A 22,146-nucleotide genomic window follows, 5' to 3' on the forward strand; every position below is an offset into this window, starting at 1 on the left:
TCTTACAAATACCTGTTTACTAATGTAAAATTATCTTTTAGATTTCTGCTTTGGGAAAGCACTATATCTCATCCATTGTGAGAAGAAGTATATTGTCTTTTGTTTTAACCCCTCTAAAATTAGTTTTCTTAAAAAATATATTATTCCATGGAGTTTCCATTGCATTAGGTTTCTACATTGCCCTGCCCAATGCTCACAATTACAGTCATCTTTCCAAGTACTCTCTGCTTCCATCCCTACTCCCCACCCCCGCCAGCCTGGCCTGTTCCTGTTTGTAATGCATGGTGTGTAATAATTTTATTAACATTTTTCTTGCTTGTAGGTATGATAATAGCTCACTTCACAATCAGTGGTATTCTAAACAGATGACACATAATAAATACAATCCACATTGACTTGCTATTCCAGTTCATGTTCTGTAGCTTCTTTTACAGGCCTGGCCTCTAGATTCAGTCATTGTCTACTAAAGAGCCTTGAATTTTCTTGCCTCTGTGACTACCTGAAACTAATTTTCCTTGGAGCCTTTCTCTTTGCAGCTCTCTCCAAATCATCCAGTTAGAATTAATATTGCAAGGTAATAAGATTTCTCTGTCCAAATAATGATAAGGATGCTTATTATTAACCATGAAAGATTGGCCTATAGCTTAGGCTTGTTCCTAACCACCAATTATATCTTAATAAACCCATATTTTTAAATCTACATTCTACAATGTGGTTTTCTTTTTACCTTTCTTTCATTTTGAACCTCCAGCTTCTTTTGCATTTCACTGGCATCTCCTCTGTTTGCCCAGAAGTCCTGACTATTTTCTCTGCCTTGCTATTGGCTGTTTACCTCTTTCTTAAACTGATCATAGTGACATATCTTTACACAGTGCAATCAAATGTCTTGCAACATTTTTGTCTTAAGAAAAGGAAAGGGTTTTAACTTCAACAGAGTAAAACTATATACAATAAAAACAATTATCAGGTAAGAATTGCATTCACAATGTCCAGTCTATCTGTATTTGGCAAATTCAGAGAAAATATTCTATTATCTATCCTATCTTGGTGAGTCAAAAGTTGTTTTTTTTTAATTACCTAATTTACTTTCTATCCTAAGTTGTATTACCAATCCAAAATCCAAAACTATATTTTTAGACCTCAAAACATTTTCTTAGATTACAACTTTAGCTTTTATGTCTCTCAACCCTATATATTTTACACTTCTTTTGTGAGTTTCTTTTTAAAATTTGCTGTCGAGAAAAACTATAACTGTAATTATCTAGTCTTCAACCCCATGAAAGATCTGAGAAGGATATAATATTACCCAAGTAAACAGGAAGTGTAGAACAAGCAATTTTCAAAACTATAGAAATGACAGAAATAGCTGGCTGTCTAGACAGCCACCCAAGCTTCCTCTGCAACATTGGAGCACCCATCTTCAGCCTACAGACCTAGAATATCTGACAGACTTTCTGTGAAGCAGGGATTTTGAAGGACTGTCTTGGAAAAGTTTCATAGTAGCTTTCTTTTGTGTCCTGCTTGTCCAGTTTGAACAGCATACTGTCAACAACTGAGGCAAGGGAAGTTTTCTTTTGCACAAATGGCTAGCTTTGCCACATTGAAAGCAAACTCCATATGGAGGTTCTTCCATGTCCATCATCCTTTTTGAAGTACATTGGTGCTGCCAGGAGCAGATGCATCTTACTGTCATGAAAAGCCTTATGCTATTAAAATATTAAAATGCAATATTCTGTAGGTCTTTGAAGTGTTTGAAGACCTTTTATCTATTTAAAATATATTTCTGTTTGACCTTGAAAACATCCCTAACATGGCTATAAGTTTGATTGTTATAGATAAATGACTGAAAACATGTCTTTATTGTCCTAAATAGCTTTCAAGGACAAAAATTTCATTAATTTTTAAATGAGCTGATTACAATACCTTAAACAAGAGTAGAAACATATATACATTATAACAAAATAACCTTAAACTTGTATTAATAATACAAAAATCCATACCAATAAAAAATATTTGAGACTAATTGTTTTTTTTTGTTTAAAAGTAGATTCAATACTCTACCCTTTTTTCTATAATTTCTATATCCCCTTTTTCTTTTCAGAAAGAGATTTCTGAATCTAACCTACTTTGTTTAGATTTTTTTCTGACCATGACCAATAAAAATTATAACCAATCCCCCTAAACAATGACAAATATCTATAGCCCACTGAATGACAAAACCACTCAATCCACCTCTTGGGAATGTGGGTATTATGTTCTATAGGCTGCTTCCCGTTGTCTGGGGGCTATGATATCTTTATGGTACCCTGAGAAAATTGAGATAATGGTCAAGTCTTGGGAGAGCTAGCTATATTATTTTTGTTTTATGTTTGAGAAAATAAAAGACATCCGTCAGCTTCATAAATCTGTTTGGATTGCATAATATAACCAAACTACAAATCTCCATCCATGTCATATAAAAGGATGGTATGGAATAATAAGTCAGGAGGAATGTATAGGAAACAAGATTTATCATGTCTCTTCCAGTCTCAGAGCTGTTCCCATGTCAAAGGATCAGCGTATATGTTACCTATGTTGTAGATTTTCTTGTGTTTTTTTTTTTCCTTTATGTTGGTAGCCAAGATTTTTAGGTGGTCTCCTCAAATAAAATCTGGTCTTAACTAACTTTGAAGAAATCTACAGCTTTTTGTTTCCTGTGGAAACAAAAGTAAAACCTCTCCTCCAACACAACATATTTTATGGCTTCCATTCAGAGTTAAGACATTCTTAAAATATATAGGTTAGTTTAATTTAGCAGTTTCCATAATCCCTCCATGTTGAACGTTATATATTAGGAGTCTTTCTCTGTTCCACCAATCAGCTTCCAAATAATGAAATGAAGACTTATTATTAATTATGAAAGCTTTTTCTATACCTGAGGCTTGTTCCTAACCAGCTCTTATATCTTAAATTCACCCATATTTTTAATCTATGTTCTACCACATGGCTTTTTATCTTTCTTTCGTTCTGTACCTCCAACTTGTTCTGCATCTCACTGGTATCTCCTCTGCATGCCAGTTCCTCTCTTTGCCCAGAAGTCCCACCTATTCTCGCCGCCTAGCTATTGGCTGTTTAGCTCTTTATTAATCCAATCACAGTGACGCATCTTTATGCAGTATAATCAAATATCTGGCAACATTACATGGTTATGATTTGCTTTAAAGAGCTTTTACCTGTACCAATAGGTGCTTTTCCCACAGTGAAGCCCATCTTATTCCTTTCTGAGCCCAGACTGCCAAGGAGATAGGCAGATGCCCATCAGTATCCCCAAGACTTCTGAAAGTGAGGGAGTGAGCACACTCAGAACATTGGTTAGAAATGAACCATCCTCAGTGCCTTCTTATCATGTCCCTGCTGTGGTGCACTTCAGACTTTAGAGCATTACAAGGCAGCTGACTTCACACCAGCCATGTCAGTAGAAAGTGATCATGTCTGTTCCTTGGAAAAATAATCTCATTCTCAAGCCAGGAAGGACCTCAGAGGTCATCATGACTATCTACAAGAACATGCAGACCGGGCGTGGCCCCACCTGATGTTCTGGACACCTACGTAGCTTGTTAAGGTTATGTTACCTGTGAATCACCATGATGGCAGCCTTGTCTTTCATATGAGTTTGTCAGTCTTAACTTGTTTCAAAGTCTTGACTCCTAAGTTCTGATCATCTCCAAAGCCTGTGGAGCAGAATAGGTGCTTCTCAAAGTGCATGACACAGTTGCTGGCACTCTGTCTAGCAGATGCCTCCGCCTTGCTAATTACAATGGTCAACTCCCCCTCCCAGTCTCAGGAACTATACATGTTTCCTCCTTCTGACTTCGATGGCTTTATGGATACCTACTCAGATATGGCTGGTGTCTTCTCAAGGTCTACTTTAAAGGAGCTTTTGACGGTATCACAGTATTACAGAAAATTATTAACTATCATTAGCAAAAAGTAGCTTTAAATCTCATTGATCATACAGTTGGTTGAATGGACCTAGCTGGGGATTTTAAGATTTGGTCACTAATGCCACCTTCGAGGATAGATTCATCATGATCACATCAATCAACTGCAGCCTATTTGATTCAGTCTCTAAGTTAGGAAACTCCCTTTGTGAATGCTGGCCAGGGTGACCTGAGATGTTGATTCCTTGGCAGATACTCCTCTGCTCCAAACACATGCAGAGACAAACAAAATAGAAAAATCAATTAAAGTAATGGAAGGCAATGTAAGAGACCAACAGCTCTGGGAACCAGGAACAAAGGGGACTTTCATGAGGTACCTGACACCACAGGACTGATGTGTGGGACAGCTGTGTCCATACCAAGGCAGGGCATACCAAGCAGGTACTGTCAAGAAGGTACAGAAGGGACTAAAATACAAGCATCCAGAGAGGGACCTCGTTAGAATACAGGACAGGGGTCGTGAAGGGTAAAATTCCTGCTGCTGGCCTCTGTTTGGAGCTCTAGCCTGAGCTACTGACCTGGAACAATGGACAGACAGCCATATGCCTTCTTACCAGACAAGTCCAGCACTGGAAGTGAATCTCCACCTCTCCCAATATGACTGTGGGGCTTTAGAAAAAAGTATCGTCATAAGCTATGCTCTTATACAAATGTTTGAGGGATCAAATGGAAATGACTACAAACTCTAGATAAGACACAGAGCTACTATAGGGGTGGGTAAACTGGAAGCAAACACAGAATACACAAATCCGAAATGTAAGAGGTGACAGGTAAATTGGGCCTTGTGAAAATAATGGACTTTTGGGCAGCCACCAACACTACCAACTGTGTGAAAAGATAAATCAGAGAATGGGAAAAATACTGACAAATAATATGTTTGATTAGGGGTTAATTTCTAGAATCTATAGTGAACTTCAGAAACTCATTTTTGGAAATTTTTACAATTTCTTAAAAAGTTAAATGTGCCCATGTGTCCTTGTGTAGACTGATTGGCACCTTGAGGAAGAAAAGGGGGGCTGTGTCAAGTGTTAAACAACAGCCCAGGCTACATAGCAAGTTCTTGGCCAGCTTAATCTACATAGAGAAACCTTATCTCAGTACCAAAACCAAAACAAACCAAAATTTAAGCCTTCTATGTAATCAAATGATTCATAGACAGGAACTCTAGATTCATATGCAAGAGAATTAGAAGCAAATTTTCATAGATAACTTTGGTCGTACATGTTCACAGTAGCATCTCCCATAACAGTCCAAATATGGAAACTACCTACTTTTCCAGAAACTGGAGAATATATTAACAAAATGTCACATCCATTCCAAATGAATGAAGTACTGATACAACCTGAAGATCCATGAGAACATTTTGCTCAGTGGAAGAAGCCAGACACTTAATTCCATGTGTCAACGATTCTGTCTGTATAAAAAATTCAGAGATACTTGAGGTGGGTGTATCAGCAGAGGCTGAGGAGTGAGGAGCATGGGGAGACTTTCCAAGGGCATGGGTTTTTTTATGTTATTTAACTCTCAGAAATTAGATGATGGAAATTATTGCATAACTGTGACTGTAGGAAAGACCACAAGAGGCAATATCCAAAGGGTGGAAATTCTGTGGAAAACAATTTACCATTTGATAAAAATGAAAGCATGGAAGATAGAAAGCCTGCACATGCCTCAGGAAAGACAGGCTGATGGGAAAGGAACATTCAACAGCCCTAATTGTCATTCCTAAAGAAAACAAACAAACAAACAAAACAAAACAACGCAAATGTATACTTAAAGACTTTGTAGGAGACTTTCCAAGATGACCTCAAGGATGAGAACATCTTAAATCAGTACTTTTCAATCTGTGGGTGACTATCCTTTGGGGGATCAAATGACCCTTTTACAGGGATCACATATCTAATATCCAGCATATCAGACATTTATGTTATAATGTCTAACTATAGCAAAATTACAGTTATGAAGTAGCAACAATATAATTTTATGCTTGGGGGTCACCACTACATGAGGAACCCCATGAAAGAATGGCAGCATTAGAAAGGTTGAAAATCACTGCCTTGAATGCTACCAGAAGTTGGTTATGTTCGTGGAAGCTGCAACTCCCAAATGACAACTATCTGGCAAGTTGTCATTGGCTACAGTACATTCCAGAAGGCAACGAAATTATGCCTTCAACATGCAAGGGGAAATAAGCAATATGAGACAGCTAAAGTAAGTCAGTTACTAGTTATGAGTGAAGGTGAGTAAATGCATCTTTAATCTTTATTCAGTGGGAACAGTGACAGAATGTGCCACTCTTATGCCATTGCTGAAAAGGACACATTAAAGGAAGAAGTTGTGGGGCATAGAAACAAATGTAAGTTCACCAGTCAGTAAACATGTTGATGTGTGTAACTGTAGAAATACTGTAGGAAGACAGGAAAAACAAACTAAACATGAAGCCATTGCAGTGTGGAGTTGGGAGTACTTCTTTCTTCTTTGGCAAGAACCGAGCAATTTTGTGATTTTCTAACACAAAGGACCATCAGTAAAATAATTAAAATATAACCTATAATATTTTTATTAACTTTTATGGATCCTACCCTACTTCTATTTGTTAGCATCTAATCTACAATATGATAGTGGGGAGTTTTAGGTCACAGGAGTAGGACCCACACTGGAATAGGGGCTTTGAAACCATCAAATGAGAATGTAAGAAGAAGCTGCGGTCCAAACTTCAAGAGATTTTACCTGGACCCAACAGCACTGAAACTCAGATCTAAGAATTAAAGGTGTATAACCATAAGAATAAATTTCCTATCTTGACAAGCCACCCAAGGAATCACTGTGGCACAACAGCTTAAGCAAGAACAGGCATCTGAATGAAGAACTGAACATACAAGAAGTCAGAAGACAGAGAAAAGAAAGGAAGCAGCCAAAGATGCAGGATGGCAACTACAATGCAAGCTCAGAGAGAGAGAGAGAGCATCAAAACAGGCCCCCAGATACATAACAAACCTTCTATTTAAACTGGCTTTTTAAATGAGGAGATGATCTGACTGGATGGTTAAAAACAAATTCAGCTCCATTCCACTGTTACATTTGCATATTAGCACTGCAGTAGTATTGCATATATATATGCAATTGCATATATATGCATATATATATGCATATATATGCTCCATACAAAGCTGGTTCATTGGAGACCATCTGTATATAGCTCTATTGAATAAGTGTGCAACATGGTATTTCATCATCTTCCTCCTGTAGCTATATTTTCTATTTTTTTGTTTATAAACAGTGTGTCACTTGATGTTGAGCAAGAAAGCCAAGTTACTAAAAGATATGTTATACCTAGAACAATTTGTATGATTTTTAAGGCATGTGGAAATACTCAATATTTTATGACTATAAATACATCACGCACACATGCATAGGAACAAACAAATTCTAGGTGATGGCTTTGGGAAGCTAAATGGAAGTAATGGAGAAGAAATACTGATGAAGTTCTATATGTGTTTAATCTCTTTGTGGATAACAGGCGTGTGGGTGTGGGTGGAGGCCACAGGTTAATGCTGGGTGTTCTCCTATCTTACTTTTTGAGATAGGGTTTCTCAGTGAACCAGGAGCTTATGAATTCAGCTAGGATGGCTGGCCATCAAGCCTTCTACATCCCTCTGGAAGCCTCCCTAGCCCTAGGGTTACAGGAATACACCACCACATCTTGCTTTCTACACTGATGCTAGTGATTTGAACTCGGATCCTGAGGCTTATACTGCCAGAACTTTACCCACTGAACATTTTCCCTGCTCCTATTTAATCTCTCCAAAAATATTTAAAACATTGACCTTATTAAGTTGTATGGAGAGTATAGGTACTTATTTTGTTAACATTTATACTTTTCCATACACTTAAAAATAATTTTTCATAAATCTATGGCTATTTTCCAAAGCGTTGCTGTCATTTGTGTTGTTAGTTTAACATGTACTCTTCAAACTTAGACATTTTTACTTTCTAACCTATGGGTATGGTTGGGATATGAGGAGCTGAGTCTTTTAGACATTTTGGAAGTTACTTGTCAGAAGCTTGCAATGATTGTTTCATTAAAGAACTGTGCAATTTCTGAAGGCTCATCCTTCCACTTAAGCAAGAAAACCACTTGGGGTTATCATCGCCATCATCACCACCACCACCATCATCATCATCATCACCATCATCTGGAACCCTTGCACATCTAAACCAGAGTGGCTCTTGCCACTAGGAAATACTAGCACATGCAGACATGTTTTCCTTAGAGCCTACTTCATTTGTTGCCCAATGGGATTTTTGAACTTCATGGAGTTTGGGGATGAGGGGAATCCATGATGGAGAACTGGGAGACTGTTGGCTCTTGCCAGACTAATGGCTCAGAGTTTTACCACAACTACCAGTTTTAACTGTTATCCATCCAAAGCAGTCACCTCCAAGCAGCTTCCCAAGGTGCCTCCTGAAGTGATCCTAGAAGAAAGGTACAGTGCATAGCCATTGCTGATGCAGATATAGCTGACTGCTCCTTGTACACACTGCAGCATGCACAGTAGTCTTGCAGTAGATACGGCTCTGCTTCTGAACTCTGCTGCCTGCTGTAGAAAGAGTTTCTGTGCCAAATGCTATCCAACTCCCAATGACATTATTGTATGTCTTGTTGCAGGAGACTATGGGTAAAACATCCATCCAGAAACTTCCTTAGAAGAGACTTGACCATCTCCAAGGTCTGAAGACATTGTGGAAATCTTATATTTCTTTTCCCCAAACAAAATCTACATGTATTGTAAGTTATTGAGTATTTATCTTCAATTGGTGACTTTTGGTTTCTCTAATACAGGTTTTTAAAAAAAACAGGTATTTTTATATGTATTTCAAACTTCCAGACATGAGGGACAATGCTAAGTTAATAACATGTATTAAACCCTGATAATACTCTGAGGATATTGGTAGTGACATCTTCTTTAACAGATCAGGAAACTGAGAGACGAACACCTGAATAGCTTGCCCAAAGCCATTATTGGCAAATATCAAGCCTGTTCTCATTCCTGGGAGATTTGTTGCCAGAAAAGGCTGCTGGTAATTATTCATTTCTCCACATGTGACTTTAAGGCCCCAAGCTCTGGAGTGAAGGATTCTATCAAGTGAACCCCAAATGACTGTGGGTTCTGCAGCTAACTTTCGCCTCAAGTTCCCTATGAGGGTTGGCTGTTGTCACTCACTTACTGTGGACTGAGTAGAGCTTTCTTTTTATGCCTTGCCATGACACTCAGCTATATAACTCTGAAATTTTTCCTTTCACAGGCCTCTGAAGTGATTTAGCATGGCCCAGGGGTATACAGTTAACAGATTGCCCTTACATTTCCAATTTAAATACTCAAGTAGAAAAAAATCAACATATTGATGAAAAATCGAGTGAAAGACTTGGCAGCACTTTGTTTATCACAGTGTGAAACATGGACTTTGCGTGTGTCAGGACAAACATGATGAGAATAAAATAATGAAATTAAAATCAACAGCTTCTTGAGGGAGGATTTCTTCCCTTAACAATAGGAGCACACGGTATTTGGAGGTAGCTGTTGTTTGAATAGGGAAAGAGCTGGCTTTCCAGCCTTATGAAATTGCTCCCTCCCCTTCACCAGTTTGTCAGGGAAGGCCTCTTATTTAGGGTTTCTATTACTTGTGAAAAGACACCATGACCATACAACTCTTATAAAGGAGAACATTTAATGGAGATGGTGGCTTCCAGTTTCAGAGGTTTAGTTCATCATCATCATGGCAGGGAGCACGGCTGCATGCAGGCAGACATGGGGCTGGAGAGACTGGAGAAGGAGCTGCTACACGGTGACATGCAAGCAACAGGAAGTAGACACTGAGAATAACTTCAACCCAGGAGAACTCAAAGCCTACCCCATAGAGACATACTTCTTCCAACAAGGCCACACCTACTCCATACCTCCTAATAGCGCCACCCCCTTTGGGGGCCATTTTCTTCTATGCCATCACAGATGGGCTCGAGAATTCTGCCTCAGTGCCTTTCATGTTACAGCAAAACCTGAAGCTAGAAGCCAGAGTGGCAGCATGAAACAGAGGTTTGCTGCAGCCCTAGACTTGAAGCTTGTGGGGGAATGGACCCATTGACATCCTTCTTAGGCAAACACAGGCAGTAACTCTAGGTATATGAACGCATTGAAGAAGTAAGGGAGGAATATTGGCTTCTGTCAATGATGACAACTTTGCCAGCTGGTGTATATTTGAAGTGAGTCATTTATTTTTTTAAAGGGAACATTTATGAAAGTTACTGAGTGTGATGCACAGAAGTTTGTTAACTCATTTAGATATTTCATAACACCAGCCTTTATCAATACTATGTTACATCGGGAAATACAAATGTCTGCCCACATTTTCTCTGCCCCAGGAAGTAGACACACAGGACTGAAGTCATTATGGAATGAAGAAGTCTGTAAAAAGAAAACCAGAGCATCCATTTAGGAATGGCTTCCACAGAGAGCGACTCACACATTGCTAAGCCTCGGTGCAAGGAATGCAGAATCTCAGGAATCAGAACTCATCCTGTCATTTTCCTAATCTCCCCATACTCTACTAATTACATCTAGATTAGATATCAGGGTCAAAGCTCCAGCTCCTCATTAGGATGTCTGAGCCTTTCTTCTCACCAGGATCCCTGGTGCTCATTCTTTGTGCTCCTCAATAGATCCTGCTCAGAGTCACCCAGTGAACCGCCATCTTTTTCATGGCTTAGTTCAAAACGTGGGCTAAGTATTTTGCTTTTCTTAGAATACCACTTAGTTTCAAAACAGTTTCCCCTGGGAAGCTAAGGAGTGTGTTCTCTTCAGAATACAAATAAATACATTATAGAATCTCTTCATTGTGTGGTGAGATCATTCAGATGTAAATCGTGTCTGGGGAATTTGATGAAATTTCCATGCTATTATAAGAAAATCAAGAGAGCAGACCGTGATAAAGCATCCTAGCCTCCTAGCTCAGCTATCATGTAATAATTGTTAGCAAGTACCTATCATGCCCCCACTGCCAAGAGCTACCTGTGTGTCCTCGCAGTCACATCATCCTAACATTGTCACAGCAGTCACGGAAAGCAGTTATTCTTTTCCCCACATCACAGAATGGATGGACAGAAACAAAACCCTGAGTGGCAGAGAGCCTTAGGATCTCAGAGGGGGTAATTATCCAAGCTCTGTGTGCCTCCAAGCCCATGGTTCTCCCATAATGCTTCCAAGAGGAGAATTTAATGGGAGGGGGGGGTTCTGCCATTCATCTTAACACAGAGTCTACATTGTGTTAAGTGCTAGTGAGTATGGACAAGAGTAGGTCTGTCCAAATGAACCAGACCCAGTCATGCACCCCAAAGATGTCTCTAACCCTGACATACAACACTTCACAATGGGAATTCATTCCCAAGAATATGTCATTAAGTGATTTCACTGTGTGAGCATCAAACAGTATACTTACATACTTATATAAACCTCAGTGGTATAGCTGGGCTGGACAACATATTCCATTCTATATGCAGTCCATTTATAACTAAAGTGTCATTCTATGGTACATGACTGTATTATAGATGACTTTTTCTTTCTTTCAAAATGAACTCAGCCGGTCTGGGGTTCTTAACATGGTTCAATATGACGATCACTAGGCAGCTTCTCAGATGACAAGCCTTCCTTTTCCACCTCATAAAGATATTTTGGTCTTTCTGAAGAAAAGAAAAAGGGCGGCCATAGACCATGTGGGCTTCTAGTTTTCTTCAGGTAGTCTTTGGAGAGCTGGGGTCTTTAAAAAATACAGAGAATGGTGTTAGTCATTCTAGTGTTTAATATGAAATACACCTTGGAGAGTTTAAAAATAGAGTGTCACTTTGGATAACACTTCATATAATATGTGTGGATTAAGAGTAATTTTCAGTTTGGGTTAAGGTTGCAAAATCCTATTTGTACAAAAAAGGGCAGGGTTTCTTTCTGCCTGGCTTTATGCTAATGCTTTCACATCTTGGGATGTATGTGAACTTCCAAATTGGGAAAGGATAGTGCCACTGCATATTCCTGGCAATAACAAACCTGGCAGACAATTGCAGGTCTTCATCTCAGAAAATGGAGGGGAACCTATGGACAATGAGTGCTCCCCGTGCATCAGCACTGCTCCTTTTGAGTGTGTGGTTCTTTTCATTCTTATTAGTGACTTCTGAAGTGGGTGCTAATGTATCTCCATTACTGAGATGAGAAAGTGAAGCCAAGCAGTCACATCACATGAGGACAGTGCCAAAGCTGAATCTGGCTTCTTTCTAAAGATGGCAGAGCTGCAAATGAGATTGTGGAGATGAAAACTGGGGGATAATATTGGAGAGATTAAGGTGGCCCTTCTCAAACACAGCATAGTGGTATTATAGAGAAAGTGGCAATTCATTTCTGCCCCACAGATTCTGCTCTTTGGTGCCTGAACTAAACTTGAAGACCAAGAGTTTTAGAAGCTCTTCATGTGGCCTTCATTGGCAAGCAGGACTGAGAAGCAATAAGGATAGTTTCACCTGGGGTCCCAAACTTGCCTGGCATGATGGCTTGTTTCCAATGGGTTAGACTTTGGAACACCTGCCAGTATTCCAGCCTGTGCAGGTGAGGCACCAGATGCAAACAGTTACTTCAGGGGCCTTCCCCAGGATCTTTGTGTAGCTACTCCTTGAGCCATACACACACATGGAAGGATGGCATTTGTTTTAAGGAATCATTATTATAGCTGCAGCACTCAACATATGCCACAAGTAGGTTCAAACAGTGATGCTTAAATGAAGTAGTTTTAACTCAACATCTTAAGCCTGTTATGGTAGTTATTACAGCTGAGTTTGGGGCCAAGATAATTTTCTGTGTACCAGGAAGGATCTGAAGTCTGTTTGGATGTGAATCCAAGCTCCAGACTTCCTTTATCATAGCTGTGATATAAATCCATTAAGCCTCAGTTTCCACACCTGAGAAAGAAATGATACTCATGCTTGCTTATAGGAAGGTGTGAACTGAGGCATGGGTTGAGCTAATTCACATTAAATTCTCAGCATGGTATCTAGTACAGGTGGTGGACATTATATGTAGGTTATCATAATCGTGTCTGAATTCAATTCCACCACTGTGTCAGTTTCTTGTGTGAACAAATCTAAATCTCTTTTCTGGAGAAAAAATATGTATATTAGGAGAAGAGATTAGAAAGGTCAAGGGGGAGAAGAAAGGAGGGTGAAGGGAGAGAGAGAGATTGAGACTAAAAGGTAGTGGTAGCAGAAGAAAAGTTATTATTTATGAGGGGGGAATTGTGGTATTTATGAAAATAATGAGGACTAAATAAAATAAGTGTTGAAACTCCTGAAAGGGTGTTGCCTTATGAAAATGAAAGATTGTGTATAATTGTAAAATAAAGGATGATGGATAATGACGTGCAGTTTTTGTCTTAAGTTTGTCTTTTTCTAAGTGTGTTCAAAAGTGACCCCCAAGTTAACACCATGTGCAGGTGTATGTGCCTAGTTCAAATCTTCATCAGCTGATATGATCGTTTTATGCAAGTCATATGGGTAGTGAGGTTCTGTTCCCTATTTGTTTCTTTTATCCAGAGAGGGAAACTGTAGTCTTGGGTTCAGCTGTAGGGAATGTGTAGCTGTTGAAAGGAGGAGGGTCAGGTCCCTTCTAAGACCCCAGAAATGAGCCAAGATGAATAAAAACCCCTTCAGAGAGACACCCCAGAATAAAGGTCCACCCCAAACTCAAGATGATGCCCCTGTTCCTACCCTGCTGTCATCAAAATCTTGATATCTGCATAGGGGAAAGGCAAGAAGTGCATGCAAACAATACTGGGCGCATCTCCCCCACGTTCCCATACTGAGTGGAGGTGACAGCAGGCACACACATATTTCATAGTTCAGTGGGGAGCCAACCTCTCAGTGGGTTCAGGCTATTTGTAGGGACTCTGGTAGCAAGCAGCGTTTTTGTTCTGACAATCAGAATTCCAGCAAATGGTAAATGTTCCTTCATGCTGACAAGTGGGAAATTCAATAATACGTTGGCTGAGTTCATGCTGAGTTGCAAAACTAGGATGGATATGGAGAGGGACTGTGACTCAAAAGACATGAATCAGTGCGCCCAAGCCTCAGCTTTTGATTTGAAGCTCTCAGTCCTCTTCTCTCTCATCTAGGGTCATAGGTTTTTATACTTGTTCTAGATACGTTGGGAACGGGAATGACAGTGGTGGCTATAATACTTGTTTACCCATTCTAATTATGAGAGAGGATGTTATTATCATGTCACAACAGAGCATGGCTGTGTGAAGATAATGCCAAGATAGTTTTGGCCTGGGTATTAAGAAGCCTGAACCAACCAGCCTGGCAAGGCTCCCAGTAGAGGGATCATCGGAATAACAACCTAGCCATAAAACCTTCTACCTAGAATTTGTCCTTCCTGCAAGAAGTACTGGAGAAAAGGTGGTGCAGAACTTGTGGAAGTGGCTAACTAATAACTGGTCCAACTTGAGAGCCAGCCATGAGAGGGATCCGGTGCCTGACACTACCAGAAGGGCCTGGAACCAGAGGCTGGATAGCCTGGGACCTAAGATAGAATCAAACATATTCAGACAAAAAAGTCAATGAAATTATTCCTAGTGATAGTCTGCTATACTCATAGAGTGGTGCCTAGCCCAGTTATCATCAGAGGGACTTAATCCAACAACTGATGGAAACAGATGCAAAGACCCACAGCCAAACATTAGGCAGAGCTCTGGGAATCCTGCAGAAGAGGTGAGGGGAGGGTTATAGGAGCCAGAGGGGTCAAGATACCACAAGAAAACCTACGGAATCAACTAATCAGGGTTCACGGGGGCTCATAGAGACAGAACTAACAATCAAGGAGCCTGTATGGGTCTGATCTGGGTCCTCTGCATATGTGATATATGTTAGAGTTTTACTACTTGGTGTTCTGTGGGCTCTGTCTCTGACTCTTTTGCCTGCCTTTGGGACCTCTGTATCAAAGGAGCCTTTGTTTTTGTTAATAAACACTTCTCCCATCTTTCCAAGATATAACAGTAGTGTGTTTTATTAAATACAATGAGAATTTATTTAAAAGTATTTCTACTTATTCACTCTTTCTCTGTGTGTGTGTGTGTGTGTGTGTGTGTGCGCGCGCGCGCGCGCGCGTGCACGTGCATGTGCACGTGTGCAGACCATGGCACATGAGTGGAGGTCAAAGAACAACTTGTAGGAGTCAGTTTCTTTCTCCTATTGTGTGGGTTCCAGTGATCAAATTCAGGTCATCAGGCTTGGTAGCTTAGCCATCTTGCAGGCCTGAAAACACGACAATTTAGTGTATCCTATTTGATGGTACATTTGTGTCTTACCATGTCATATGTGTTATGTATGTGTGGTGGGGTGTCACACAGATAATTGTGGAGGCTAGAGATCATTTTTTGAGACAGGTCCCTCACCAAACTTGGAGTTTTCCATTCTTTTTAGACTGGATGGCCAGAGAGATCCTTGGATTGGCATGTCTCTGCCTGCCAGCACTGAAGTATAAATAGGTGTGTTCTGTAACCACATGTGTTATATAGCCATCACAGACTTCTCTGTGGATACTAGGAATGGAAACTCCATCCCAATACTTGTAGAGCTTTGTTTTGGTCACTGAGCCACCTGCCCGCCTCTGCATGTAACCTTTTTGCTTCATCACAAATGGCAGGTATGTGTTCACTGTTGGAAGACATTTGCTGAGAGGGTGCCATGGAGAGCTGTTTTAGGATTCAACAGATGCGTCCCTCAGCTTTGACTCCTTCCAGCTCACTTAGGTACTGTTTCCCTTTGCTCTTTAGGAGAAGGTGCAGTGGCCTGCAGTGAGAGCTGGCTCTGGGGCAATTGGCTGGCACCAGCTCTGCTCTTTCACACTTTTCACCTAATTATAGTATTTATTTTGTGCTTATTGACAACATAATTTTCCTTCCTATGTTCATTAACTAAACAGATTTTTCAGGAGAACCAAGGAAACCTGGGAAACTAGAACAGAGGGGAAGAGAGAAGGTGGCCAGTCCTTTACCTTTTTCTCCTCACAGAACTGCAGGTTAGATTCATCCAAGCCCATTCACATCTCCCTGCTGTCACTTGCTGTCCCTTTATCCTCTGTTATAGGATCACCCAGGTGACATATCACATGACATCGTCATGCCTCCCTAGGCTCCTCTTGACTCTGCAGTTTCTGGGGCTTTTTTTGCTTTACTAGTCATGTATTTTGTGGCTGTCCACCAGTTGGGATTATCTGCTGTTTGCTTACTATTAGAATGGGGCTGTATACATCTGCTTCAATCTCAAATGTTAACATCCATCGCATAAAATCAAGGATGTGCTCTGTTAGTGGGATGTATGTCACTCTGGTCTCCTGGATGAAGTTGTATTGGTCACATTTCTTCCCTGTGACTACTCTTTTGCTCCTTCTTAGACTGTATGTTCATAGGAAGGATGTCACCATGATCAGTTCACACTAACAACTTGTCCCCCTCCTTAAGGGTCATGGATATATAGAAATTGTTTGGCAATATGCCTAGTAGAGTTATCTGTTTTCTCGCAGATTTTTATGTAACCCATTATTATGTAGTTTATACTTTTGGTGGTGGTTGACTCCACGTTTTGATTCGTTGCTCAAATTGATTTCTATTAAAAGCCATTTGGAACTTCCTTTGTCAATTTCTTTTTCTCTCTTTTGTTTTTTTTTTGTACTTTTGAATTTTATGTTTCTATAATGGTCTCCAAGTCCACCTTGTGTATACTGTGTCTAGTCCTATAACAAGCTGTTCCTACAGGAAGTACCAGATTCCCTCACTGGAGAATGGTATTTGAAATAAAAATACAAGGTGGGTTCTCTACTGTTGTAGCTTCAAAGTCTGGAAATTTTTCTAGGTCTGATAAAGAAACACATGTGTGTGTGCTAAGCCATGTAAATGCTCCTATCTATAAATACCGTTATATGTAGCCATCCATACCTCTATTAAGACAATGGATTTATATTGATGTCATCAAGTCCAATCAATTACCTATGAATCATTCTAGCCTCCTCCTGCTGCTTAGCTGCTAACACCTGGTGGATAGTTTCACCATCTGCTCTTCTTTTAAATAGGTTTTCACTTTTCAGAGAAGTGTAGAGTGTATTTGAATTGTTAATCTATCCCTGTATGAGAAGCAACTTTATCAACTAGAATGCATAGCTCCTGTGTAGCTCCTCTGGCCTTTTTGGTTCTCTTTGAGCCTGCTTACATGTGAAGTTACTTGGTGACCCTCTTGCCTCTCATCTCCTGCAGGCTTAGTCAGCAACTCAGTCAGATTATTCTGTACTGCATTCTGGAATTTCTATAACCTTTTCAATCCAATTACCTTTTTAAATTGCATAAATTAGGGATCCCTCCCCTAAGAATGACTGGGTTTTGACAAATAGTGTCAGAATCTACTAGTTCCCCATCAAATGACTTCACTGCTCTGGAATTCCCACTGTTCACCTATTTAATCCCTTCTCCTCACTTTGATACTTTCTCAGCCAATGTCCCCATAGTTTTGTTTTATTTTTTTTCTTCAAGCTTATCTTGTGAGTGAAATCATATGACATGACACGAACTGCCCTTGCAGACTGACTTCATTCACTTAGCAAGGTGTACTTAAGATGTGTCTATATCTTCATACTGTGTGATCACTCATTTACTTTTTATCAATTAAAGATACCATTATATATGCCCATTACTATTTACTTATCCATTAACCCATTAAAGGTCATCTTGGCTTTTTATAGTTAAAGAATATATGGATACAGGGTTTTCAGCTAGTTGAGTAAGCCTAAGAGTATAATTATTGCCTTTTGTGGGAAAGACTGTGTCCAGATTCATGAAACTGCTAATCTATCTTTCAAAGCAACTGTACCATTTTTTACTCCCATCAGCAGGAAGGATCATTTGAAGATGTTTGGACTTTGGGTTTACACAGGATTTGGTAGAATACTGTTTTTTTTTTTTTTTTGTAATTCTTCAGTGTTCACATTTTATCTTGTTCTTCTTTGATATATTTATCTTCTGTAGTAAGGAATACATTCGGATTGTTTCGCCCATTTTTGCACTGTGTTACTTACTTCTGTTAAATTTTAAGGGTTCTTTGTTTATTTTGGGTATTAAACCTTTATACGTATTTTGCAAGTATTTTCTTAGTGACATGGTTTTAATTAGTACTTTGGGAGTAAGTGTTACTTTTCCAGCCACAAAAGCATGCACACGATGCTAAATGTTGTTAGAAGTAGATTTATCACTGCCTACTATGGTCACTTTGCTTGCACATGTGATCCCAGCACACCCAAACCCTTCCTTAATTTCATTCATTCATTACCAAGTGAACTTTATATACTGGGCCACCACTGCTCATCTCTAAGCAGTTTCTTGTCTTTATTGATTTAAATTCAATGACCATGTTGATACTGTGTTTCTTTAATCATATAGAAATCCAATCCTGTGTGTGTTTGTTTGCTTGTTTGCTTGCTTGTTTCTGGCTTGGTGGAGATATGTAAGTCAAGAGGAAGGTAGCCACAGTATTTATGGCAAGTGTCCATGAAGCTAATGATTGTCTGTCTTCCTTTCCATGGTCTCCAGTCATCAAGCCTCCTCTGCGTCACTTTAAACGCCCTGCTTATGCATCTAGCTCCTATGCACCTTCAGTTCCAAAGAAAACCGATGACCATCCTGTAAGGTACAAGATGCTGGATCAGAGGATCAAAATGAAAAAGATCCAGAACATCTCTCATCACTGGAACAAAAAATAGGGCAAGTACAAGAAGAGAGGGAGTTGAGAGGGGCCTGCCTGCCTGCCTCTAAGCACCTATTATATGCAGCAGGACACGCCTGGGAAGTCATGCTGCAGGCGCTACTGTGACTGACTCTACGAGGCAAAATGAAGACTGTTTGAAATTCCCCTTGGTCATTCTCTTATAGATACACCAATCACTAGATTGAGGTCAATCCAGACTCCATCAAGGAGCTAGTAAATGGTAGCTTTATTCGATTTTATTGTATAGGTCTTTAAAAGTCTTAAGTCACAACCAAATTCAAATGATATATCTCATTCTGAAAATAAAATTCTTCCCACTGCCATGTTTTTTAATCCCTAAGAGATGACTTGCCCCTATACAAACACTGGCTCAGTAACTATCAGGGGCCTTCCATACCCTCTTGTACACACACTGTTGCTCTTCCTCAAAATCATGGCCTCTTGCTTTAATTGGTGATATCATATATGTATATATATATACATATATATATATATATATACATATATATCCCAAATTATATATGTAATTATGCAATGTGCTCAGTCCCTATGTTACTTGTATCTATATGTTTTCAGAATTGGTGTGCTTTTTCCTGGAAAAAAAACTATTTTTTTCCCAGTCTCATAATTCCTTATTTCCTTAGAGTTCTTTGTCTATGGGTACAGCCCTGTGAAAGTTCCATGTTAACATGTCTGTTAGTGTTGTCTAATTTTAAATGTGCTGATTTAAAATTGAAAATACTTACTCAAAATTCAAGAAAATGTGTGACATTCAAAGTGAACACATTCAAAACAAATGCACTTCTGAGCATAACAATCATAGAGGAAAGATGGCTGATGGGTTGTTTTTCATGGATTTTTCAGAATTCAAGCTTAACAAAGTAGACAGAACTCTCTCTCTCTCTCTCTCTCTCTCTCTCTCTCTCTCTGTGTGTGTGTGTGTGTGTGTGTGTGTGTGTGTGTGTGAGAGAGAGAGAGAGAGAGAGAGAGAGAGAGAGAGAGAGAGAGAGAGAGAGAGAGAGAGATTTTGATTTCTGATCACATCTCATTCCTAGCAGTTTCAATGTACTTTGGAGGATTTGTGAGTCTGGCTTGATTCATTTTAATCCTTCCCTTCTCTCAGAGTAGCCAGTGGTCGATGAAGTACCCATAGCTTAAACTCTCCAGGCTTTAGTTATACCACACGGCAATATGGTGTTGTGGAGCCTGGTTTTAATTCTTCATTTCTAAATTGTCTTCTTCAGTCTAGCGATTCTTTTAAATTAAAATTTAGTTCATCTAGCCCATTACCTGCCCACCAGAAAATGCCGGGGGCTCTCACTTGCTCTCCTCCCTGTTAGTGGGACAGGTGTCTTTCTAAGCCACTTCTTGTTGGGTGCCTTTGCAAAAGCCTTTGTTTTTATGTAACTTTACCAATTTTTATTTTGAGACTAAAATCATAGAAATGCACAGGAAGTCTCACAGCTGGAGGTAGATTTTGATCCCTTCAGAGTGACTGAGGAGGGGGGTATCTGAAAATTCAGGTTTGATGCACAGCAAGGCTACGATTCTTTTCTGCTTGAGACCTGCTGCAGGTCCTTGGACTTGTGGTGTGACGCCATAAGCTTCGGTTTGTTTTACCCACTCTTCTTTTGTGATGGACATGTATCATATGTAGGTTTGGGCTGCGATTTTCACACCTGGTGAGTAATAATAGGTACAGAGAAGCATTAGTTTGGAGCACCCCATATTCATGACAGACTGTCTAGGAAATCAAGGAGCCTTCTTTGGTAGCCAGGCTTAATTGCGGAGGGTGTAGTTCATTTCCATTTACCGTAGTTACCCAAGAAACCGGAGTCCAGTGAGCACTGTGCTGTTTGGAGGCTCATATCTAATATAGTTTATTCTGGTAATTGTGATACAAGGGAGAAATCACTGTGACTTTTGTGCAATTCTTAGTTCCCTGCCCAGCATTTGGGCAAGGAAAGCTATCTGCATGCTGGTCGTGAACCTTATCTGGATTCGGTTAATTCACAGGGAATGTCCTGCTTGTTGCTACACAGGAGCTTCTCATGCACAGTCATTTGAAGACATATTGACAAGGTTTAGGGCACACTCCTTATCTGTCTCTCAAAACTTGCAGCCTTGGGTTTCAGGCTTCAGTGGGCCTGTTCTTTCTCTCATAGTTGTTTTGGAGATTAAGGATGTTTGTTCCTTCTGCATTCTTTTCTCTTAAGACACGTTTTGTTCTTTCAACCTTTGCTAAAACTTTAGTTCAACAAATGTACACACGTGCAAAGTCTGCACTGTTTGTAAATGCCTACCATGGTTACACACAGGCAGAGTCTGCATTGTTTGTAAATGCCTGCCATGTTTTTGTATGCAGAAATGAGGATTATATGCTTACAGCAAATAAAAAAAGATGCTTTGAATGGATTTTCTTGCATGAGTCATCTGCTTCTTCCTAGAATTCTAGAATTTACTTGAAAAACTTCCACCATCCCCCACTCCAGTTAAACAATATTCAGATTTGCTTCTCTTGCTCAGGTGAATAGTGCAATTTGCCCTTTTCAGTTTGTGAATTTGCATATGTAGATGGTTGCGTTTTAAAAATAATCTCATCAGTCACGCAAACTCAGAAAGTTAATTTGCTAACATCAGTAACCTGTGATGGGGGCTACTCAGTGGGTGAACACTCTTGTTACCAACGCACTTGACTTTCCAGGGCAAGCTGCCCAGCTAGTGGTTAAGAACTGGGACTTCACAGTTAGAAAAACAAACATAAATCCTGGATCTGCCTTTGATTTACTCTATCACTGAGTTACATAATCTCTCTCAACTTTTGTTTCATTTTCTATGAAGTGAGGATAGTAAAAAGACCTTACCCATGATAGTGCAGGGCCAGTCAGAGAGAACACACTGAAATTATTAGTTATTGTTTCCTGTGGAGAGAGGAGACCCAGCCTGAGAAAGAAATTGGAGCTTCAGTTAAAGAACAGTGCCCCTCACTGGCGGTCTTCATGACTGAGGCGATCATCTGCATCTTCCATTGCACAGACTTGATGCCCATGCTACTGTTTGCACATAACCCTGTATTATAGGCTCTAATATGTCCCCTCCATACAACAATAGCACACTATCCCTAGCCCAACATTCCTTTGTTATGTGTCTCCCACATTTAGAGTTCGTGCGCCTCCAACTGTTATGGCTGTTTGTTCCTATCATGTCCTGTTTCCTCTGATCTCCCTGACCACCTCCCTGCATCCCATCTCCTATAGTAGCTACCCCTCACTCTATTCAATCCCAGCACGATTGCTTTGCTCCTCCAATGTTCCCGACGCA

General features: G+C 39.9%; 1 protein-coding gene across 6 annotated transcripts in view; it reads left to right on the forward strand.

Annotated features, from left to right (window-relative positions):
• Pde1c (phosphodiesterase 1C) overlaps nucleotides 1–19,283 on the forward strand; it is a 258,046-nt gene extending 238,763 nt beyond the window's left edge. For 2 of the 6 annotated variants that reach the window (XM_035448645.1, XM_035448646.1), the window contains one exon: nucleotides 8,650–9,245. In XM_035448645.1, the coding sequence (XP_035304536.1) occupies nucleotides 8,650–8,663 (14 nt within the window). In that variant the 3' untranslated portion in view covers nucleotides 8,664–9,245. Of the gene's footprint in view, nucleotides 1–8,649; nucleotides 9,246–9,287; nucleotides 9,691–18,650 lie in introns of those variants that run through there. The other 4 variants (XR_004771036.1, XR_004771037.1, XM_035448641.1 and 1 more) reach the window with 4 other exon arrangements.
• The last annotated feature ends 2,863 nt before the right edge of the window (nucleotides 19,284–22,146 follow it).

This window comes from Cricetulus griseus, chromosome 8, assembly GCF_003668045.3.
Source record: "Cricetulus griseus strain 17A/GY chromosome 8, alternate assembly CriGri-PICRH-1.0, whole genome shotgun sequence".
NCBI classification, from domain to species: Eukaryota; Metazoa; Chordata; class Mammalia; order Rodentia; family Cricetidae; genus Cricetulus; species Cricetulus griseus.